Source organism: Carettochelys insculpta, chromosome 22, assembly GCF_033958435.1.
Source record: "Carettochelys insculpta isolate YL-2023 chromosome 22, ASM3395843v1, whole genome shotgun sequence".
Classification (NCBI taxonomy): domain Eukaryota; kingdom Metazoa; phylum Chordata; order Testudines; family Carettochelyidae; genus Carettochelys; species Carettochelys insculpta.
Genome location: NC_134158.1, coordinates 14,305,921 through 14,328,444, shown reverse-complemented (window position 1 = coordinate 14,328,444; position 22,524 = coordinate 14,305,921). Strand labels below are relative to the sequence as shown.

The 22,524-nt window shown below is 63.8% G+C and overlaps 2 protein-coding genes across 10 annotated transcripts; both read left to right on the top strand.

The window, feature by feature from the left end:
• Positions 1-8,294: 8,294 nt before the first annotated feature.
• On the top strand, positions 8,295-12,150 carry FLT3LG (fms related receptor tyrosine kinase 3 ligand). Of its 9 annotated transcripts, none has more exons than XR_012648471.1 (8): positions 8,295-8,424; positions 8,651-8,759; positions 8,990-9,053; positions 9,127-9,180; positions 9,382-9,525; positions 9,791-9,947; positions 10,891-11,210; positions 11,311-11,445. XR_012648471.1 is itself a non-coding variant. In XM_075016393.1 (8 exons), the coding sequence occupies exons 1-7, from the start codon at positions 8,706-8,708 to the stop codon at positions 11,167-11,169; spliced, it is 723 nt and encodes a 240-aa protein (XP_074872494.1). In that variant the 5' UTR covers positions 8,454-8,705; the 3' UTR covers positions 11,170-11,210; positions 11,311-11,445. The 9 variants fall into 9 exon arrangements, 2 of the variants coding, with proteins under 2 accessions (XP_074872494.1, XP_074872495.1); XM_075016393.1 differs by lacking the exon at positions 8,295-8,424 and having other exon boundaries at positions 8,454-8,759; positions 8,946-9,053; positions 10,891-11,063; positions 11,137-11,210; XR_012648473.1 differs by lacking the exon at positions 8,651-8,759 and having other exon boundaries at positions 8,296-8,424; positions 8,946-9,053.
• Positions 12,151-15,173: 3,023 nt separating this feature from the next.
• On the top strand, positions 15,174-21,026 carry LOC142024322 (excitatory amino acid transporter 2-like). Its single transcript, XM_075016226.1, has 10 exons — positions 15,174-15,303; positions 16,178-16,330; positions 16,781-17,031; positions 17,542-17,719; positions 17,830-17,956; positions 18,321-18,554; positions 18,886-19,080; positions 19,700-19,834; positions 19,965-20,193; positions 20,458-21,026. The coding sequence occupies exons 1-10, from the start codon at positions 15,174-15,176 to the stop codon at positions 20,557-20,559; spliced, it is 1,734 nt and encodes a 577-aa protein (XP_074872327.1). The 3' UTR covers positions 20,560-21,026.
• The last annotated feature ends 1,498 nt before the right edge of the window (positions 21,027-22,524 follow it).

The window sequence follows — 22,524 nt, the reverse complement described above, 5'->3', positions numbered from 1 at the left end:
GCACCCTAAGTACTGAAAAAGTACCACCGTGGCTTCACAACCAGGTAAAAGAAGGAGTGAGAGGTAAAAAGGCATTGTTGAAAAAGTAGAAATTAAATCCCAGGGAGAAAAATAGAAAGGAACATATAAGGGCTGTCTTTACTCTTAACCTGACATAAGAAACGCCGAATAGGAGTCTGAAGAATAACTAGCCAAAAACTCAAAAACCAGAATGTATTATAAGTGCATCAGAAGCAGGAAGCTGCTAAATAACCAGTGGCGCCACTGAATGATTGAGATGCTAAGGGAGAGCTCAAAGATAAGGCCATTGTGGAGAAACTAAATGAATTATTTGTTTCGATCTTCATGGCTGAGGATGTTGGGGAGATTCTCACACCTGTGCCATTTTTTGTAGGTGACACATGACAAATTGGCCAAGACCATGGGTGTCCAACCTTTTGGCTTGCCTGGGCCGCATTGAGTGAAGAGGAATTGTCTTGGGCCGCATATAAAATATATAATATAGTTAATGTATATAAATAATATAATAATGTTAAAAGTTTATGATCTTGTGGGGTCGCATGCGGCTCGCGGGCCGCGGGTTGGACACGCCTGGCCAAGACTGAGGTCATTAGAGGTGGTTCTGGAACAAATTGACAAACTTAACAGTAACAAGTCACCGGGACCAGCTGGCATTCACCCAAGAGTTCTGAAAGAACTCAGATATGAAATTTGCTGTGGTTTGTAATTTAGTCTTTAAATCAGCTTTTGTATCCAGTAACTGGAAGATAGCTAACGTTATGCCAATATGTAAAAAGGGCTCTACAGGCAATCCTGGCAATTACAGACCAGTAAGGCTAACATCGGTATCAGGCAAAGTAGTTGAAACTATAGTAAAGAATAAAATTGTTGGACGTGTAAATGAACATAACTTGTTGGGGAAAGGTCATCATGGTTTCTGTAAAGGGAAATCACGCCTTACTAATCTACTAGAGTTCTTTGAGGGGGCAGTAAGCATGTGGGCAAGGGAGATCCAGGGGATAGAGTGAAGCTATATTTCCAGATGCTGACAAGATGAGAAGAACCCCATCCTGTAGCGGTGCACATATCCATATGGTTTAGGCCATTGTTCTGGGTAACAAGAAGTATTAGAAGCAAGAGGAAGACCAAGGACAAGGTAGGCCCACTACTCGGTGAGGAGGGGGAAACAGTATCAGGAAACGGCAGATGTGTTTAATGACTGCTTTGTTTCAGTCTTTCCCAAGAAGGCTGATGCAGAAATGCCTAACGTAATGCATACTTGTAGGCTTAGAGGATAAAATACATAAAGAACAAATTAAAAATTACTTAGAAAAAGTCAAATCACCAGGGCCTGATGAAATGCATCCTAGAATACTTAAAGAGCTGATAGCTAAAGGCTCAGAAACCTCCTCTATCAGCTTTGAAAAGTCCTGGAAGTTGGGAGAGATTCCAGAAGACTGGAAAAGGACAAACAGTGCCCATCTATATAAAGGGGAAAAAGAACAACCCAGGAAACTACAGACCAGTCAGTTTAACTTCTGTGCGGGGAAAGGTAATGGAGCAAATAATTAAGGAATTCATCTGCAAACATCTGGATGAAAACAAAAAAACAGTCCAGTAGCGCTTTAAAGGCTAACAAAATCATTTATTAGGTGATGAGCTTTCGTGGGACAGACCCACTTCTTCAGACCAGAGCCAGACCAGAGCAGACTCAATATTTAAGGCACAGAGAACCAAAATAGTAATCAAGGTTGACAAATCAGAAAAAAATTATCAAGGTGAGCCCTTCCCCCCTCAAGCCCCTCAACTCTCTCTCTGATTTGCTCACCTTGATAATTTTTTTTCTGATTTGTCAAACTTGATTACTATTTTTGGTTCTCTGTGCCTTAAATTTTGAGTCTGCTCTGGTCTGGCTCTGGGCTGAAGAAGTGGGTCTGTCCCACGGAAGCTCATCACCTAATAAATTATTTTGTTAGTCTTTAAAGCGCTACTTACTGTTTTTTTGTTTTGATAGTATATAGACTAGTACGGCTTTGTCTCTGTTACTAATCTGCATGAAAATAACGTGATAGGTAACAGCCAGCATATATTTGTAAGGAACAAATCATGCCAGACCAATCTGATAGCTTTTTGAGAAGATAACAAGCCTTGTGGATAAGGGAGAGGCAGTGGATGTGGTATACTTTGACTTTAGAAAGGCATTTGGCACAGTCTCACATGATCTTCTTATCAATAAATTAAGCAAATATAACTTAGATGGGGCCACTATAAGGTGGGTGCGTGACTGGCTGGATAAGCAAGTTATTAATGGTTCACAGGCATAACAAGTAGGGGTCTGCAGGAACCTGTTTTGGGACCGGTTCTGTTCAATATCTTCATCAACGATATCAATATTGGCATAGAGAATACACTTACTAAGTTTGCAGATGATACCGTGCTGGGAGGGGTTGCACCTTCTTTGGAGGATAGGATCAGAATTCAAAATGATCTGCACAAACTGGAGAAATGGTCTGAGGTAAACAAGATGAAGTTTAATAAGGACAAATGCAAAGTGCTCCACTTGGGAAGAAACAATCAGCTTCATACATATAGATTGGGAAGCAACCATCTAGGAAGGAATACTGCAGAGAGGGATTTTAGGGGTCATAGTGGACAACAAGCTAAATTATGAGTCAACAGTGTGATGCTGTTGCCAAAAAAGCAAAGGTGATTCTGGGATGTATTAACAGGAGTGTTGTGAGCAAGACATGAGAAGTCATTCTGCTGCTCTACTCCATGCTCGTTAAGGCCTCAGCTGGAGTATTGTGTCCAGTTCTGGGCACATTTCCAGAAAGATGTGGAGAAACTGGAGAAGGTCCAGAGAAGAGCAACAAGAACAATTAAAGGTCTAGAGAACATGAGCTGTGAGGGAAGTTGGAAAGAACCGAGCTGGTGTAGTTTAGTTTAGCGACGAGAAGACTTAGAGGGGACATGACAGCATTTTTCAAGTACCTCAAAGAGGATTACAAGGAGGAGGGAGAAAAATTTGTTCTCTTTGGCCTCTGAGGCTCAGAAAAGGAGCAATGGGCTTGAACTGCAGTGAGGGATTAGACATTAGGAAAAGCTTCCTATCTGTCAGGGGGGCTAAATACTGGAATAGGTTACCTAGGGAGGTTGTGGCATCTCCTTCACTAGGTTAGACAGACACTATCGGGGATGGCCTAGACGGTGTTTGGTCCTATGTGTTCTATGATTCTGTGTCCCACTGCCGCATTCATGTTCTTTTCTGAGATTTTCAAACTGACGTCTTTTAAAACCAGAACCAAACTCACCAAGCATCCACCTGCCCCCCTCGCATGAGGATTACAGTGTACCCCGGCAGCCTGTAGCCCTCCCAGGGGAGATGCAGGTGCACTATGGAGTCAGCCAGCATCTAGGAATACCCACTCGCAGCTAGAAATAACACAAAGGCACGAAGAAGGACAAAGCTCCTGTCAAAAGACATTTCTCTCCAGGGTTGCTAGAGAGGTGGCAGAAAGCAGCTGCTTCCCGGGGCGCCCAGGGGGCGGTGCTGGGCCACAAACTCAGTGGCTTTATTGATACCTTGAGAAAAACCGGCCCTGCCCCTGTTTACCACAGACAGAGGAGCTGGGCTGTGGGGCTGACACAGACAGGCCTGGGTCGCAGTGCCAGGGGGTCGCAGGTGGCAGTGCCCAGCCTGTTTTCCTACCACTAGGGGGCAGCGGGCGCTGGCTGCACCCACAGGCTGGGAGTCCTGGGCAGCTGGGGCATGGGGCAGGGGAACCAGCAGTACCTGAGCCCCCTGGACAAGGCTGGAGGCGAAGGGCCGAGGGGATCCCAGGACATACCAGCAGGAGAACCTGGGGCAGAAGGAGATAAGTTGTTTGGGGCGAGGTGGCGGGAGCCCTGCGCCCAGCTGTGGGGCATGTGGTTCCAGGGGGTATGGCTACATCACAGAGCAGAATGGAACCCAGGCATCCTGGCTTCCTGACCACTCCTGCTGTAACCACTAGCCCCTGCTCCCTTCCCTGTGCCAAGAATATGAGCCCAGCGGTCTCGGCTCCTCCCCTCCTGGGGCACCCCTGAGGATGGTCCTCCAGGTGCAGCACTCCCCAGTGGAGTCCCACGTGCGAACAGCTCAGCCCACTGGCCAAGTCAGCAGCCCGTGGCCCCCGGCCGAGCTCCTCTAGCCAGAAGTCCTGCTTCGCAGTGGGGAGAAGTCGGCCTCACTCCCGATCCACTTGGGCAGGAAGGCGGCCTCGGACTTGAAGAGGTTGAGGAAGGGGGAGTCAGGGAGGGTGTAGTTGGCCAAGCAGATGGTCCCCCCCGCCCCCGGCCCCCAGCCAGGTAGCCGGCCCGGATGCCCAAGGTCCCAGTGGTCAGGATCGTGTGGTTGCAATTGTCGGGGAACCCACATTACAGGCTTAATGCCCTCTTCTGCCTCCCTGGGCAACGGCTACTGGGGTACGCTTGGGAACGGCTTGTTGTGTTTGTATGTTCTTTGCACTGGGGTTGCAGAAGCTCACAATCCAGCTTCATTTGTGTGGGCTGCCCACAATGGCTCTGGGCTAGCTGAGAGGGCCAGCGGGGGTGGGGGGGGTGTATGTCCTGAGGCCTCATCAGATTCCACTGAGAGTAGTACTGCCATCAAATTTGGGGCCTGATAAGGTTCTTAAAATTTAAAATGTCAGCAGCACTCCATGATACCTCAGTCTGCTGTGTTGCCCATCCTGGAGCCCCAGCAAACATTCTAAGGGGACCCTCTACGACTTATGAAGAGTTTCCCTGATCGGAAATAGTGATGGCTGGAGATAACCCTTGTGAGTTCTTAAACAGAGTCGGGAAAAAGTGTCACTCAAAGAAAATTCTACATGGGGGGGGTGATCCTTCCTAATTGTAACAAAGGTCCTGTCAGCGTGAATCTGGGCTGGCTTCCAACCAGTGCTTAGCAATGCAGGGTTAAAACTATCAATCAACACCCGAAGGTTATGCTCCTTAAGGGGCTTAACAGGGACAAAAGTCATATCAGAATGATCCAACTCAGGTCAGGCGAAGTGTACTTTTGTCTGGTGTAGAGATGGGGCCTGTACCGATTGGGTAGGTGGTGGCTGGGTTGTGTGTGAAGAAGCCTGACTAGGTGTCCCTGGGGAGCGGGGTCCTCAACACAACAGGCCAGGAGATCCAAATCCCTCCCTGGCAACAACTCCTTCCCGTCCCCCGAGAAACACGTCCCCCCTGTGAGGTGTTAATGTTCTCCTGGCACCAATCCATCCCATTGCTGGCCACCACAAAGACCGGCTCCTGGTACTTTGCCCAGAAGTAGCCCATGGCCTTCTCCAGGTAGGCCTTGTCCGCCACCACCCCCTTCCATCACCTGGAGGTAGTCCCCTCTCTGGGTGTGGACGCTTGGCCAGGGAGTAGAGGGTGGTGTATTCCCCCATCTGGTTCCCCAGGCACCTGATGGAGTTCACAGTCCATGTGTCCTGCTCCCCGGCCGAGGCTGTGTCACCTGTTGTGGTCTTTGGGGAGAGGGGCCGCCCTACCAGGGTGGAGAATCGGCCATTGCAGTGGTACAGGAAGGAGGTGACCATGACGGCCAGCAGGAAGATGGAGGACTGGAGGTGTGACCAGGAGGGGGCCCACCGATGCTGCAGGATAGAGAGTCCCCCTGGGGGGGTTACCCAAAGGGAAAAGTGGGGGGGGGGCCCCTGGGTGCCAGCTGTGCCCCTCTCTGCCCCTGAGAATGGCCCAGGGCAAGTGGTCTCAGCTCCAGCAGGATGTGTTGGGGTGGGGAGCAGAGCGCTCTGGCTGCTGGGGGGAGTGAAGTCCCACAGCCCCTTGCCCCAAGCCCACCCTGGGACAAGCAAGGCCAGTCAGAGCAAACCTGCACCCATCCCACCATCTGAACCACAGCCCTGCTGCTGAGCAGATCCAGGAGTCCTGGCTCCCAGCCCCCTGTCCTGTCCCAGAGCCAGGGAGAGCGCCCAGGAGCCCTGGAGAACACACATGGGGCAGGAGAGTCTCAGGGAGTGATGAGAAGCTTCCACTAAGGTCTAAAAACCTGAGGCCCACCTGGGAATCTCAGCAATGCGGGGGGGACGCAGCCGGCCCTGTGGGGTATCAGACTGGCGAGAGGGGGGCGGGCTGGGAGCCAGGACTCCTGGGTTCTCTCTGGGAGGGGAGCAGCCAATGGTTATGACTGAGGATTTCCCAGGCCATGTCCCTGACACCTGCTCGGCCTCGGCCGGGCTCCACACCCCACACCCCAGCTCGGGTCCCGGGGCCGCCATGGCTGCCGTGCGAGCGAGCTGCTCTGCAGGGGAGACATCCTGCCACAGTTTCCTGAGTGGCTGCCCAGCTCGGAGCCGGGCAGGAAGCGCCACCAGTGCAGGTGCGCGGGACGGGGTCTCACCCCCACTGGCCGAGGGGTTGCCGGCTGCTCTCCGGGCCCCGCTCAGCGCGGACGGGGGGCTGCGCCCCTAAGGCCTGCTGGACGCCGGCTGCGACGACCCAGAACCAACCCAGCTCCTGGTGATGCGGTTCCTGACTGCGGCTGCCTCTTCCAGCTGGTGCCAACAGCACATGCAGGTCCCAGCCCTGTGCCTGGCAGGCGAGTCTGTCGGCGGGGTCCAGCCCGGCCCAGCCCCTCACACCAGGCGTCCAAAGGCCCTGCCCCAGCCCAGAGCTCCACATGCCCTGGCACAGCTGTCAGCGCTGGGCTCAGGGAGCCGGGGGGCAGCAGGGGGCCCTGTGCTGCAGGGAGCAGGGGGACAGCAGGGGGCGCTGGGCTGCGGGGAGCAGGGGGCAGCAGGGGGCGCTGGGCTGCAGGGAGCAGGGGGCAGCAGGGGGCGCTGGGCTGCAGGGAGCAGGGGGACAGCAGGGGGCGCTGGGCTGCGGGGAGCAGGGGGCAGCAGGGGGCGCTGGGCTGCAGGGAGCAGGGGGCAGCAGGGGGCGCTGGGCTGCAGGGAGCAGGGGGACAGCAGGGGGCGCTGGGCTGCGGGGGGCAGGGGGCAGCAGGGGGCCCTGTGCTGCAGGGAGCAGGGGGCAGCAGGGGGCGCTGGGCTGCGGGGGGCAGGGGGCAGCAGGGGGCGCTGGGCTGCGGGGAGCAGGGGGCAGCAGGGGGCGCTGGGCTGCGGGGGGCAGGGGGCAGCAGGGGGCGCTGGGCTGCGGGGAGCAGGGGGGCAGCAGGGGGGCGCTGGGCTGCGGGGGGCAGGGGGCAGCAGGGGGCCCTGTGCTGCAGAGAGCAGGGGGACAGCAGGGGGCGCTGGGCTGCAGGGAGCAGGGGGGCAGCAGGGGGCGCTGGGCTGCGGGGGGCAGGGGGCAGCAGGGGGCGCTGGGCTGCAGGGAGCAGGGGGCAGCAGGGGGCGCTGGGCTGCGGGGGGCAGGGGGCAGCAGGGGGCGCTGGGCTGCGGGGAGCAGGGGGGCAGCAGGGGGGCGCTGGGCTGCGGGGGGCAGGGGGCAGCAGGGGGCCCTGTGCTGCAGAGAGCAGGGGGACAGCAGGGGGCGCTGGGCTGCGGGGAGCAGAGGGGCAGCAGGGGGCGCTGGGCTGCGGGGGGCAGGGGGCAGCAGGGGGCCCTGTGCTGCGGGGAGCAGGGGGACAGCAGGGGGCGCTGGGCTGCGGGGAGCAGGGGGCAGCAGGGGGCGCTGGGCTGCGGGGGGCAGCAGGGGGCGCTGGGCTGCGGGGGGCAGGGGGGCAGCAGGGGGCGCTGGGCTGCGGGGGGCAGGGGGGCAGCAGGGGGCGCTGGGCTGCGGGGAGCAGGGGGGCAGCAGGGGGCGCTGGGCTGCGGGGAGCAGGGGGCGCTGGGCTGCGGGGGGCAGGGGGACAGCAGGGGGCGCTGGGCTGGGGGGAGCAGGGGGCGCTGGGCTGCGGGGGGCAGGGGGACAGCAGGGGGCGCCGGGCTGGGGGGAGCAGGGGGGCAGCAGGGGGCGCCCTGCCCTGTCTGGGCTGTGCGGGGGGGGCAGTACCCCAGCCCCTGACCTCCACTGCTGTCCGCCAGCGCCCACCGCAGGGCCCCTTCATTCCCAGGGGAGTCTGACTGACTCTCCAGCCCTGACCTGGCGGAAATTCCCCGCCGCACCGCCCCGGGACCCCGGGCACAGGCATCCTGCTTGGCGGGGGAGGGGTTGGGGGGCCGGTGTTGGGGGAGCGAGGACCAGCCCCGCCCCTGGCTCTGAGCTCGGGCCAGTATTTCCCGAGCGGGGCGAGGTGCGCGGGGGAAGACAGCGGGGTGGGGGAGGGGTCACACCGACACGCTCCTCCCTTAAGGCCCCGCCCCCTGTCCCCCCACTCGTGCTCCCGGCCCCCGCAGCTCCTTCCCGGGACTTTCACTTTCGATCCCATGCGCGGGCGGCCGGGCGGCGCGGCGGGGGACGCGGCTGCGCTTTGGGGGGCCTGGGCCGGGCCCCCCACGACCCCCCGGATAGGTGAGGGGGGCCAGGCCGCGGGGGGGGCCCTGTGCTGCGCGATCCACGTGCCTCCTATGCTCGGCAGCTCCTGGGTGGGGACTTGGCGCCGACCCTGCGCCGCTCGGAGCCCGAATCGTGCTGGGAAAGCCCCGGCCCGCCCCGCTCCGTAACCCCTCCGGCGCCCTCACCCCGCCCCGCAGCCCCTGGCCCCCAGCCTCAGGCTGCCTCTTCTTGTACCCCTCAGCTCCCCCAGCCAGCGCCCCCTCCAGCATGCCGGTCGCCCGCCTCCCCCTGAGGAGATGACTTGGCGCTATGCGCCCCCAAACGACCCACCCCGGCGCAGAGCCGCTGTGGTGAGTGCGGGGCAGGGGCCGGGCTGGTTCCCTCGGGGCCTTGGGAAGGGGTAGGGGTCGGTGGCGGGGGGTTTTGGGTCGATGGGGTAAGATGGGAGGCATCTGGGCTGGCGGGAGGCGGCCGCGGGGGGGTCTGGGCTGGTGGGGGAGGCCAGGGGGGATCCGGGCTCACTGCTGCCTCCCCAGGTCCCCCTGCTGCTGCTGCTGCCTCTCACCCTGCTCCCCCCCAGCCACAGCTGCACCTTCCAGCATGACCCGGTGACCACAGCATTCGACGTACACATCGGAGAGCTGGTGAGTGACCCCGCTCCACATCCCCTCCCCCGCCCGACAGCCCTGCCCCCGCTCACCCCTCCTCTCTCCCCAGAGCCAGCACCTGCTCCGCGACTACCCCGTCGTCATGCCGGGCAACCTGGACTCGGTGAGAGAAGGGGGGTCTGGCCCCCCCGATGCCATCCACCCCCGTGTCCTCCAGCCCCCCTGACCCCCGTGTCCGCCTGACGCCCCATGTCCGTGTCCCCCGACCCCCGTGTCCGCCTGACCCCCATGTCCGTGTCCCCCTGACCCCCGTGTCCTCCAGCCCCCCTGACCCCCCGTCTCCCCGACCCCCGTGTCTCCCCAGGACGGCCAGTGTGCCGAGCTGTGGGCCCTCCACTTCCTGGCGCTGGAGCTGGAGCGCATGGTGGGCGTCGCAGGCCCGGCCTTGCAGCCCCTGGTGGCCAAGGTGGCCAAGCAGGTCGGCTTCCTCCAGGAATGTGCCATCAGAGTAAGCCGTGGGCGGTGGGAGGGGCCTATCCCACTGGGGGTGTGGCTGGGGCAGAGCCTGTTCCCTGTAGGAGTGGGCGGGGCCTGGCCCATCGGGGTGGGGCTGGGGGCGGGACTGTACCCCCTGTGGGTGGGGCTGGGGGCGGGGCCTGTTCCCGCTGTGGGATGCTGGCTCCCACTGGCCAGGGTCGGCTGCTCGGGGGCAGGAGGCTGCAGTCCTGAGGGTTCAGGTTCTGGGCAGCTCAGGGACACCCCCCCACCCCCAGGACCCCGCGGGCTGCGTGCGGCTGGAACGGGCCAACGTCTCGCAGCTGCTCGCCGACCTGAGCGCCCACCTGGTGGCACTGCAGAGCAAAACAAGTCTGGCGAAGGAGCAGCAGCCGGTCAGCTTCAGCAACTGCAGTCATGTCCGCTGCCAGCCAGGTACCCCTCTCGCCCCGTACCCCTGGGCCCCCCAACCCCCTGCCCCCTGACTCCCCCCCAGGCCCCCCGAATCCTTCCAACCCCCTGAATTTCCTGATTGCCGGAATCCCCCAGGCTTCCCAACTACCCCTGGCCCCATGTTTCCCCCAGGCTCTTCCAATACCCCAGCCTCCTTGACTGCCCTGGGACCCCCTGTGATTTGGTGGGGGATAAGGGGGGGAGGGGGGCTCACAGCGGGTAACTGAGGGGACCAGGTGACACCTCTGGGCTGCAGACAAAGGAGGAGGTGGAGCCTGAGGGGTTTGAATTGGAACTGGGAGTTGGGAAGCAGCGAGTCTGGGCTGGGAGAGAGAGAGACAAAGGAGGGGGCAAGGCCCCGGCTTGGGGGCCCCTTGCGGCCTCCTCTCCCCAGCATGGATGGGACTGGCTGTCCCTGCCGGCTGCACTGACCCCTCTGTACAACACTGTGTCCTGTCGGCTAATAAACCCATTGTTCTACCTGCTGAGTGAGAGTCACTCCTGCCTGCGGATGGGGTGCAGAGCCTGGGGACCCCATTACACTGGTGGCAGCAGTATCATGTACTGCACCCCAGGGGTGATCACACAGGTCACCCTCAGCAGGAGCCCCACACCCTCCATGAGCCACACACCTATCCCTCACTACATCACACCCCCAAGTCCTCCTGGCCCCCCTGTCTTCCCCCTGGGCCCCCATTTCCTTCCTCTCCAACTCCCATGGCCCATGACCTCAGCCCTGCCCCAGCCCCCAGCCTTCCACTCTCCCCTGGGCTCCCCCTCAGCCCCATCCCCAGCATCTGCTGCAAGCCTGGCACCCCCCCAGCCCCCTCCCGATTCCCTCCTCCCCTCGCCCCCAGCTCCTCCCCCCCACCCCAGACACGGGGTCTTACCCTTCACTCTCCCTACATGCTCCCTCTGTCCTCAGCCCCGGCACTCCCACAGCCCAGCTTCACCAGCCAGAGGCAGGAAGGGAGCCAGGCATCTGGAGCCAGCTCTTTGCACCAGACCCACCTGCCGGCACTGCTGCTTCTGGTGCCCATCCTGGGGTCCCTGGCTGTCGTCGTCCTTGGGCAGAGGCAGAGGAGGCTGCATAGCCAGGTAGGGGTAGGGCAGGGGCCCAGAGAGGGGAACCCCAGGGGTCCAGCAGCTGCTCCTTTCCTCTCTCCCCCAGGGGACCCAGGAGTCTGAGCGGGCGAACACCTGAGTGAGCAGGTCACAGGAGCTGATAGGGAAGAAATGGCTCAGGTATAACCGCCGGGCTTCGAGAGGGCAGTGGTGGCTAGTGGTTAGAGCTGGTGTGGGCAGGGAGCCAGGACGCCTGGGTTCCATTTCTCTCTGCTTCCAGGACCTCCTGAGCTCCCATTGGTCCCACTGCTACGGATGCCGGAAGTCAGGCAGCCAGCGCTGGGGATGCAGGGGCCGGACGCTGCTTTCCCCCACTCCCTGGCATGGGCCAAGCAACAGATGGAACCGGCCGCACCTCCCAACAGATTGAGGGGCTGAGTCCCATGGCCAGACTTGCACTGGGCGTGGTGCCGGCGTCTGCCCCCAGGGGGCGCTGGACCCATCTCGTGGACTGGGGTTACTCTCCATGGCCGGGCTCACGCTGCAGTGCCGGCGTCTGCCCCCAGGGGGCACTGGACCCATCTCGTGGACTGGGGTTACTCTCCGTGGCCGGGCTCATGCTGCAGTGCCGGCGTCTGCCCCCAGGGGGCACTGGACCAATCTCGTGCACTGGGTTTACTCTCCATGGCCGGGCTCACTCTGCCGTGCTGGTGTCTGCCCCCAGGGGGCGCTGGCCCCATCTCGTGGACTGTGGTTACACCCCGTGGCTGGGCTCACTCTGCAGTGCCCCCAGGGGGCGCTGTGCAGCGCTGGCCCACGCTCAGCCCCACTGTCCGGACCTGGCTCCCACTGCGCTGGGACAGCCGAGACGGGTTTGCCTTCGACGTGTCCCGCCCTGGCTCCGGGTGGGGGCAGCTGGTGGGGGCAGTGGCCGTGGGCAAGAACGGCCCAGACAGAAGAGGCGGAAGGTTCCCTGCCCAGCCAACGTGCTGCGAACTGGCTCTGGAACATCGGGGGTGTCCTGCATGGGCCCCCCCGCCCGGCTGGGACACGCCCTGGCTGCTGCTGTGAGGCTGCGGCGGGATGCTGGGGGCACATGGGAAATATGCCAAACATTTTGTACAAATGCTGTGTCTGCCTCAGTTTCCCTGTGGGCTGGGTGGTCCCCAGGGGGCAGGGGCATTGTTTGCTGCACCAGCTGTGACCCGCATGGCTGGAGCCTGGCCCACTGCCCGGAGAGGGACCTGGTCCATTGCCCGGTCTGTGGCACCAACCAGCTAACGCCTGGGGGGGCCCTGGGTAGGGAGCTGGCTGGGGGGGCGTGGCAGCTGTTCTGTGGGGGACTGCTGGGGGGAAGTGGGGCGCTGGTGTCACAGACTCCCAAGTCGTGCCACACTTGTCTTGGACCAGCCCCAGGGGTGCCCCCTTCGCAAGGCCCCTCTCTCCCGGGGTGCAGCCCCTCCTGGGACCCCCCTCACTGCAGTGCACCTGGCTTGTCTGGGTCTTTCTGGGGTCCCCTGCCCTGCCCTGTGCCCATCGGGAGTCGTCAGCCCGGAGCGACTCATCTGGCATCACCCAGGAGTTTGCCAGGCCCAGAGCCCAGCCCGGGAATTCTCCAGCCAGTGGGCCCTGCAGCCGGGGGCTCTGCCTGACCCCAGCCCAGCCACGCCACATAGCCTCAGCAGCTCTTCCCTCTGCCTGTGACCTCTGGCTAGGAACCGGGGCACCTAGGCCCCCCATCACCCCTCCCCCTTTGTCCCCCTGGCTGGGCCCAGCTGGGCAGGGCACCGGGGACCCCTTGTCCTCCTGCTGGCCCAAACCAGCTGTGCCACCCGCCCTGGGTCTGCCGGCACTGGGGCTCTGCTCTGGTCCCTGTGCCACGTCCCTCTGCCCCCCCACCATTACACCAGGAACCCGGGGGCACTGAGTGACCCCCCCCCAAATCCACCACTTTGGCACACTTTGGAACTCCCTCACCCCCAAATGACTCCCCAGAACTGAGGTGGCGCCAAGAGCCCCTTAAATTTCTGGGTGATTTCACACTAAGCTGTGTTGGAAATGTGGATCTGGGAACCAGGACTCCTGGGTTCTCGCCAGCTCTGGGCAGGGAGTGAGGGCTACTGGTTACAGCAGGGGAGGGGGATGGGTGCCAGGACTCCAGGCTCCCCACCAGGCTTTGTGTCCTACAGTCCCATGACTGACCCCCCCCCACGCCTGCGGCCACCTCCCCATCAGCCCGCCCCTCCCACTAATCCTGTTACCCCCCCAGTGGTCCCACGTCTGTCGATTAAACCGGTGGGGGGGGGCTCCGTCTGGCTCCCCAGCCCCCCCCATTCCTTCCCCCTCTAATCCCTGCCCGGAGTCGGTGCCTGGCTGCTTGACGTCGCCAGCTGATGGGGGGTCACTAAGCCAGGGGGCACCACCAGCACCACTTCCCCAGCGCCTCCAGACCAGGCGGACCTCAGCCCCAGGTAACAGCGCTCCGGGGGCTGGCAGTGCCAGGCGGCGGGGGGGAGGTGGTGTTGGGGGTGGGGGGCAGTAAGGTGTGTCCTGCCCAGCCCCTTCCCCTCCCCCCACACAGTTCAGCAGGGGTGTGGGACTTTGCTAGGACCTTCCTGATCCCAGTGCTAGGACACCTGGGTTCTCTGCCCCTCTTGGGAGGGGAAGCGGGCTAGGGGGTAGAGCTGGGGGCGGGGCTGGGTTCTCCGCCCCTCATAGGAGAGGACGGGGGTTTAGTGGTTAGAGCAGGATGCCTGGGTTCTCTGCCCCTCACAGCAGGGGAAGCGGGTCTAATGGTTAGAGCTGGGGAGTGGGCTGGGCGCCAGGAGACCTGGGGTTTCTCAGGTCCCTCTGCATCCCCCAGGGAGTAACAATGCACAGAAGGGGGGTGTCCTTCCACAAGGGCTGTCTGGGCCTGTCCCGTCCAGGGGCGCCGGCTCCCACCCAGCCCCAGCGCGGGACTGGCTGGTTCAGGAGGGCACAGGGACCTGTCCCCTCTCAGGGCTGGAGCCAGGCTCTGCTCCAAGCCACTGCTCCCTCCTGGACTGCAGCAGAACTAGTCCTTCCAGCGTCAAAGCCCCTCTACTGCACCCTCCTGGGGCAGGCAGTGCGCGCTGGTCCCTGGCTGAGAGCTGGCCCCAGCCAGCACACCCAGCGTGGCCCTAACAGCTCCACACCACAGGGCAGGGAGCTGGCCAGGTACGGGGAGTGGGGGGTGAACTGAGGCCCAGATGGATACAGGAAGCAAGGAGAGAACCCAGGCATCCTGGCCCCCAGCCCCATCTAACCATTAGACCCCACTCCCCAGGCAAACCCAGAGGGACTGTCAATCCCATGTGTGCGGTGTTAAATCATCTTCCCAAAAAAACAGCCACCGAGGGGCCCAATCTGCCTGTGGGAGCTGAGCACCGGCACCCCAGCACCCCCAGAGCTCAGTACAGTGGGAATCTGCTAGGCCAGGTGGTAGCCGGGCCCTGCCCCATTCCCTGCCCCCCCACCCCAAGCCAGCTGGGCCCTGCCCCATTTCCTGCCCCTGCCCCACAGCCAGCCAGGCTCTGCCCCATTCCCTGCCCACACTGAGCCAGCTGGGCCCTGCCTCATTCCCTGCCCCACCCCCCCAGGTCAGCTGGGCCCTGCCCCTTTTCCTGCCCCTGCCAAACCAGCCAGGCCCTACCCCATTCCCTGCCCCCCTCAAGCCAGCCAGGCCCTGCCCCATTCCCTGCCCGCCGCCCCAGTTCAGCTGGGCCTTGCCCCATGCCCTTAGGACACCACTGAAAGACACAGGCATCTTGCCTGAACTCCCAGTGGAAGCCCAGGATCTCTGGCGAAACCCAGCCCCACAGCAGCCCTCCAGCACTTCCCAGCTCCTGTGACTGCCCCAGGTCCCGCCCTAGCCCAGAGGAGCCCCAGCCCAACACCAGCTGAGGGGCCCAGCACCGCCCCAGGGAACAGGGGTCGAGCATGTGGAGTGGAGTGGGTATCAGAGGCAGGGCTGGAACCCCAAACTCCTGGGTTCTCCCCCCGGCTCAGAGTGGGCAGCGGGGGCTAGTGGTTAGCGCTAGCAGCCCAGACTCTTGGGTTCTCCCCCCAGCTCAGCGTTCGCTGTCTCCTCACCCACGCACCAGGCCTGGGGGCCCCCCAGCAATGACCACCCAGGTGGAGTTGGCTATGGGAGATGGGCCTCACCTCAGCCTGGACTCGCTGCCTAAACCCTGCCTGGCCAAGCACTGCAGCTGGGTCACCCAGAACCTGCTTCTGACGCTCACCATCCTGGGTAGGTCAGGGCAGGGCGGGGCTGGGGGTGCTGGGCTGCAGGGCGCGGGGTGGGGGCAGTAGGGGGCGTTGGGCTGCAGGGAGTTGGGACAGCAGCAGGGGGCGCTGGGCTGCAGGGAGCTGGGGGGGCAGCAGGGTGCGCTGGACTGTGGCAAGGTGGGCAGGGAGAGGGGCTCAGCGGGGTGGGGGGGTCTCTCCCCAGCTGTGAAGCCTGGCCCCCCCAGGTCCTGGCCCAGCTGGGTGGGTTTAAAGGGTTGTAAGTGGCGGGTGATAGACATGCGGGGGGGGGTCTGGGGGAACAGGCCCTGAAGTGAAGGAGTTGGGGGGTAAGCAGCCATCTCCCCAACCCGCACAGCTACCCTGCCTTTGACTACACACCAGCAGGTGATGGGGGGGGCAGATGTGGGCCCCCCTCCCCGCCTCAGCCAGGCAGCGCAGGGGCAGGGACAGGGCTGGTGTGTGATTAACATCGCCTGGTGTCTTTTACGTCACTGCCCGGGGAGAAGAAAATTAAACATGGGCTAATCCCCCCCAGCGGCTGTCAGCTTCACCCCCCACGCGAGCACCTCCCCCCAACTCAGGGGGCTGATGTGGGATCATTGGTGTACTACAGGGAGGGGGATGCAAGTGAAGTGGGGGGGAGGTGCTCCCTGGTGATGGGGGGGCCCCATATACCCAACTACCATCCCCCACCCCAGAGCCAACCCCATCCCTGCACTGGCGAAGAGATCCCTGTGTAACTACCCCCCACTCAGCATCAGCTGCACTGGGCAAGGAGCCTCTGAATAGCCAGCCCCAGCCCCAGCCCCAGCCCCTGGGCTGGGCACCGTGTGGACGCAGGCTAGGGCGGCTCTGAGCTGCTCTCCGGTGTCTAGGGGTGCTTCTGGGCGTGGTGTTTGGGGCCCTGCTACGGCTGCTCGCCCCGCTGGACAGCGACCTGCTGGTGCTCATCTCCTTCCCCGGGGACATCCTGATGCGGATGCTGAAAATGCTCATCCTGCCCCTGGTCATCTCCAGCCTCATCTCAGGTGAGGGCTAGGGGCAGCCGGAGCCCCTGCGGGAAATCTCACCTGGGCCCTGAACTCGCAGCTCTTGGCCATGGTGCACGCTGTGCTGCCCAGCCTGGCTGTGGGGGGACAGGTGGCGTGAGCATCCCAGGGGCTGTGCTGCTGGGAGCTGGATGGAGGCTTCAGTAGGGGGCACTCTCCTCGGGTGCCCAGCCCCACCCCATAGGGCCACGGCCCCAGAGACCCTGTCCCAGTGCCACACCCCAGAGGTAGCTGCATCTTGGCACCCAGTGCACAGCCCCAATTACCAGCCCACACCCCACCCTAGAGGAGCATCTCCCAGTACCACTCGGGGGAGCGCTGTGCCCCCAGCCCCCCCCCCATCCTGCCCCAGCACCAGGCGAGGGGCCCTGTGCGCCCAGCCCCCGCGCCCAGCGAGGGGCCCACATGACTGGCTGTGTGCCCGGGCAGGGCTGGCGGGGCTGGACGCCAGGGCCAGCGGGCACATGGGCACCCGGGCCATGGTGTATTACATGTCCACCACGGTGCTGGCGGCCATCCTGGGCGTTATCCTGGTGCTGTCCATCCACCCGGGCAATCCCGAGCTGAAGTCGGCCGCGGCCGTGGGGGTGTCGAACGAGGCCGTGTCGAGTCTGGACGCGTTCCTGGACCTCGTCCGCAACCTCTTCCCAGAGAACCTGGTGCAGGCCTGTTTCCAACAGGTAGGGGGCGCTGTCCGAGAGGGTGGGGCTCCGTGGCTGTCCTCCAATGGGAGATGCCCCCTGCCCGCTGTACTCTCCTGGGCAACACTAGGGGGTGCCAGGCTGCCAGGGGCCGGGCCAGGAAAGGGCACTGGGCTGCAGAGGGAGGAGCCAGCAGGGGACACTGGGCTGTAGAGCTGGGGGCCAGCAGGGGGCGCTGGGCTGCAGTGGGTGGGGTAGGGCCAGCAGGGGGCTCTGGGCTGCAGGGGTGGGGTAGGGCCGGCAGGGGACTCTGGGCTGCAGGGGGCGGGGTAGGGCCAGCAGGGGGCTCTGGGCTGCAGGGGGCGGGGTAGGGCCAGCAGGGGGCTCTGGGCTGCAGGGGGCGGGGTAGGGCCGGCAGGGGGCACTGGGCTGCAGGAGCCAGGGTAGGGCCGGCAGGGGGCGCTAGGCTGCAGGGGGCAGGGTAGGGCTGGCAGGGGGCACAGAGGGGGGCTCCCCCCAGTCCGTGCTGACGCCCATCCCCACACCCAGGTGCAGACGGTGTCCCAGAAGGTCCCGGTCCCGCCCCAGGTGGTGCGGCAGGAGAACATCAGCCGGCTGCTGCCGGGGAACCTGTCGCTGCTCAACGCCACCCTGACTGAGATCAGCCTGGGGCCCACCACTGTCACCCAGAAGCGGCTGGAGTTCAAAGCCGGCATGAACGTACTGGGTACGCCCTGCAGACAGGCACTGCTGTGGGGGGCTGGCAGCAGCTGGATGCCCCACTGAGGGCACTGCTGGGGGGAGCTCACAGCCCTGACCCCCATTCCCTCCCCACAGGGCTGATCGGGTTCTTCATCGCCTTCGGGGTGGCCATGGGGCAGATGGGGGAGCAGGCGAAGCCCATGGCCGACTTCTTCAACATCCTCAACGAGATCATCATGCAGCTGGTCTCCATGATCATGTGGTATGGGTGGGGGGAGGGGAGCCTGGGGGGAGCCCAGGGGTGGGGGGGCATGATGGGGGAAGGGGGAGCCTAAGGGTCTGTGGTCACAATGAGGAAGATCTGGGTCTCCCTCATGCTCCTCCCAATCCCTCCCTCACAGCCTCCCTTCTTCAAAGCCCCCCACCCCATCACATCCCCTCCCGCTTATCTCAGCACCAAGGTTCCCCCTCAGTCTCCCCTGGCCTCACCTCTTGTGGTCCCCAGCCCCGCCCCGCACACTCATCCCCCACCCCTCATGATCTGCCCTTGGCCCCGCCCCTCACAGTCTCAGCCCCTCCCCATAAGGTTTTGCCCTTAGCCCTGCCCCTCACGGTCTGGTGCCCAGGTACTCGCCCTTTGGCATCGCCTCACTGATCTGCGGGAAGCTGGCCGGGCTGCAGGACCTGGAGCGGGTGGCGCGGCAGCTGGGGCTGTACATGGTGACGGTGGTGCTGGGGCTGCTGCTGCACGGTGCCCTCGTGCTGCCCCTCATCTTCTTCGGGGTGACGCGCCAGAACCCCTTCGCCTTCTACGGGGGCATCTTCCAGGCCTGGCTCACTGCCCTGGGCACCGCCTCCAGGTGGGCAGGGCTGGGGGCACCACCTTTGGGGGGGAGGGACATGGCCTGGGGGAGTAGTGACGGGGCACCAGTGGGGGTCACTGCCTCCAGGTGGGTGGGGCTGGGGGCACCCACCAGGGAAGGGGCATCAAAGAGGGAGGGTAACTGAGGGGGACAGGCAGGGAGGCCCAGGCTGTGCCCTGCAGGGCTGGGTTACCTCGGGGGCTCCAGCGCAGGCTAGGGGGCGTCAGGGGTTAGGGGGTGTCCTGGGCACATGGGCCCCAGGGCCGTGTCGGTGGCCCAGGCTGTTGGGGACCCCAGGGGGCTGTGGCTCAGTGCACCACTCGCCCAGCGCTGGGACGCTGCCGGTGACCTTCCGGTGCCTGGAGGAGAACCTGGGGCTGGACCGACGCGTCACCCGCCTGGTGCTGCCCATCGGCGCCACCATCAACATGGATGGGACGGCGCTGTACGAGGCCGTGGCCGCCATCTTCATCGCCCAGATGAATGGCATCGCGCTGGACGGTGGCCAGATCGCGACTGTCAGGTTAGCCCCCCTGCCCCCCCCCAGCCCCCCAGATCGCTACTGTCAGGTCAGCCCCCGAGATCGCTACTGTCAGGTCAGCCCCCTGCCCCGCCCCAGCCCCCCGGATCACTACTATCAGGTCAGCCTCCACAGCCCTGCAGCTTGCTACTGTCAGGTCAGCCCCCCCACCCCCACCAGGCACCCCCACCACAGCCCCCCCAGATCGCTACTGTCAGGTCAGCCCCCGAGATCGCTACTGTCAGGTCAGCCCCCCCTGCCCCCCCCCAGCCCCCCAGCTCGCTACTGGCAAGTCGGCCCCTGCCCCAACCCGCCAGCCCCAGCCTGCCCCCCTGCCCCCGCAATGCCCCAAGCCTGGCCCCCCAGGTTGCCACCATCAGGTCGGCCCCCACCCAGCCCTGGTCCCAAATTCCCTAACCCCCAGGCCCCGACCATCCTGTGTCCCCCGAGACCTGTGGCCCCACTGCCTGGCCCCCCACCCCCGAGGCCCCAGGCCCCTAACTCCTGGTCACCCAGACCTTCAGCTCCTCCAGTCCCAGACTGGGGCTGGGTGGGAGCTGGTGCCCCCTAGAGGGGACAGACCCTGCCCTGCCGTGACCCCAGCCCTGCTCTCTGCCCCCAGCCTGACAGCCACCCTGGCCAGCGTGGGCGCAGCCAGCATCCCCAGCGCCGGGCTGGTCACTATGCTGCTCATCCTGACGGCCGTGGGGCTGCCCACGCAGGACATCAGCCTGCTGGTCGCCGTGGACTGGCTGCTGTGAGCGCCGGGCCAGGCCGGGCGGGAGGGTGGTGGGGGGGGAAGGAGGGCAGAGAAGGGGGTTGGGAGTGGGGTGGCAGGGTGGAGTCACTCCCGGCCCTGCCCCCGCGCTCACCCCCTCTCCCCACAGGGACCGCCTCCGCACCTCCATCAACGTGGTGGGGGACTCCTTTGGGGCCGGCATTGTCCACCACCTCTCACGGGCGGAGCTGGCTGCTGTCGACGCCCGGGCCGAGGGGCACCCATCCGAGCCCCCCAGCCCCAAGCTGCCGCTGCCCAACCACCAGGGGGCCCCCGAGGGCGCTGGGGCGAGGTACACGGCCCTGCCTGCTGCTGACAGTGAGGAGGAGGAGGAGCAGGTGAGGCAACTGTGCTGCGAGCTTCCCTGCAACAGTGCCCTCTGCACTGGGAGCTTCCCCGCGACAGTGCCCCCCCAGCGCTGCGAGCTTCCCCGCGACAGTGCCCCCGGTGCTGCGAGCTTCCCCGTGACAGTGCCCCCCCAGCGCTGCAAGCTTCCCCGCAACAGTGCCCCCAGCGCTGCGAGCTTCCCCGCAACAGTGCCCCCGGTGCTGCGAGCTTCCTTGCAGCAGTGCCCTCGCTGATCTGCTGCCTGTCCCAAATAGGCAGAGCCACAGGCCTGGGAGCCGGTGGGGGCAGAGGACGAGGGGTCACTGGCCAGCAGACTGGACACGGAGGCTGAGGAGAAGGAGGCAGAGGAGGAATAACGGGGTCTCACCTCAGCCACGCCAACAGGCGTGGGGACAATTTTCAGCATTCAGCTCAGCCCCCAAATCCCTGGATTGGCCTCTCCTTGGGCCCCCAAAGATCTGCAGCCAGGGCCCCGGGGTCCCTGAGCACCAGCCTGGCCCCACCCAGCCCCCATCGCTGCCTCCCCTGCGGGGTCATGTTGAGGGGGGCACGAAGGGGCAACCCCAGATGTTCCCCACCCCAAGAGGGGCCTGGGACCGGCTGAGGGACTGGGGGGAGGCAAAGTCATGGAGAAATCAGAGCTAGTCCAGGCAGCTCCATGTCCCGCCCCCCCGTCTGTCCAGCCACAGGCACCCCCCCGCCCCAGTCGAGCCCTGGGCACCCCACTCTGGCTGGTCCCACACTCCTCCCTTGTGGCTGTCTTGGGTGTGTGGGAGCCCCAGTTCACCCCTGGCTGGAAATCACCCAGTTTGTGCCCCTCAGACCCCCCAACTCCCGCTTGCCTTTTTCCCCTCCCCCTTCACCCCAGGGGCATTGTACCCCCCCTGCCCTGGCTCTGCCCCGGGGGCTGCGCTGTGCTTTTTAATAAATGAGCGAAACCTGCCAAGCGACTTGCGGGGCGGCGGGGATGAGGGAGGGCCTTGTCCAAGCTCTGCTGGGCCTGGTCACTGGGGGTGGGGAGGGGCGCACAATGATCCCCCCCGGGGAAGCTGCAAACCTGGAGGCGGACGGGGGCATTATGGGAATATGAGCCACCAATGAGTCACAGCTCAGTACTGGGCGGGGGGGTGGCTGGGCTGGGGGGGTCCAGGGCCAGGATCTCAGGGGGCGGTGACCAGGTTTCCCTGGGTGCTGGGGTGGCCCAGGAGCAATTTAAGCCCCCAGTGGATGAGCCAAGTCCCCAGCCAGCAGCGGGTGTCTCTGGTGGTGCACGTCACACGGGCCTGGGTGCGCGGCACTCGATTTATTCCCTCCCCCCCCATGACGGAGGGCATCAGAGGGAGCCCCAGCTGTGGGTGGGGCTGGTTCCGCAGGTTCTCCCTCATCCCCTGACCAGTAAGGACAGCAGGACCCTGGTGGGAGGGAACCACATTTATTTAACCTCAGAAGCCACATGAGATCTAAGAGCGGCTGAAGAGCCGACCCTCCCCCCACCCTCCGCCCCCTGCATGGCCTGAGCGGGCGCAGAGCCAGGCCCTGCCAGGCTGGGAATAACCCAGCCGTTGGGGTGGGGGCAGGGGGCACACCCCTAAGCACAGCCCCCAGCTCCTCCCAGGAGGGAAGAGAGGAGGGCTGGGAACCCCAACGCCTGCATTGTGGGGGTCTCAGAGGAAGTTGCTGGTGGGGAGGTTAGCTGGGGACAGACACTCCAGCCTTGGGGGACTTGGCTTGGGCTGCTCCGAGCAAGGGGGCTGTGGGGCTGAGTTCCCAGGGGATGTCTGTGGGGCTGAAGCACGGGCAGGGGGGGGTTGTATTGGGGGGTAGGGCCAGGGAGGGGCGTGGCCTGGCTTCTGGAGGGGCGGGAACTTGTCTTCCTCGGTGTCATAGAAGAACCAGTCGTAGGAGCCCTTGGGGCTGTCCAGGTACAGAGCTGAGGGACAGAGACAAGAGTCGGGGTGGAACCCAGGCATCCAGCTCCCACCCACATCCTCCTCTAACCACTAGATCCCTCTTCCCCCAGCTGGGGACACAGCCCAGGCATCTGGGCTCCCAGCCCCCACTACCCCAGCTCTAACAACTAGACAACCCCCACCCCCGCCCGAGCCAGGGCTGGAACCCAGGCGTCCGGGCACTGCTCACCGAGGTCATCGAAGAGCCCATCCTGCAGGCGCTGGTGTGCGAAGGGGGAGCCCTTGGCCGCCCGGCGGTAGGCACAGTAGATCCCAGCAAACAGGCAGAGCAGGAGGCCGCAGGCAGCGAGGAACAGGACCATGGCGTGTGCACCTCCAGTCCGCTGTGGCTCGGCCGGCCGTTCTGAGGGG

Excerpts from the sequence above, each read along its gene's own strand:
- FLT3LG (XM_075016393.1), top strand. The coding sequence starts at position 8,706 with ATGACTTGGCGCTATGCGCCCCCAAACGACCCACCCCGGCGCAGAGCC. Across the intron at positions 9,054-9,126 it reads ACGTACACATCGGAGAGCTG|AGCCAGCACCTGCTCCGCGA; the intron begins GTGAGTGACCCC and ends CTCTCTCCCCAG. Across the intron at positions 9,526-9,790 it reads TCCAGGAATGTGCCATCAGA|GACCCCGCGGGCTGCGTGCG; the intron begins GTAAGCCGTGGG and ends CCCCACCCCCAG.
- LOC142024322 (XM_075016226.1), top strand. The coding sequence starts at position 15,174 with ATGACCACCCAGGTGGAGTTGGCTATGGGAGATGGGCCTCACCTCAGC. Across the intron at positions 18,555-18,885 it reads GCCCTGGGCACCGCCTCCAG|CGCTGGGACGCTGCCGGTGA; the intron begins GTGGGCAGGGCT and ends CCACTCGCCCAG. Across the intron at positions 19,081-19,699 it reads GGCCAGATCGCGACTGTCAG|CCTGACAGCCACCCTGGCCA; the intron begins GTTAGCCCCCCT and ends CTCTGCCCCCAG.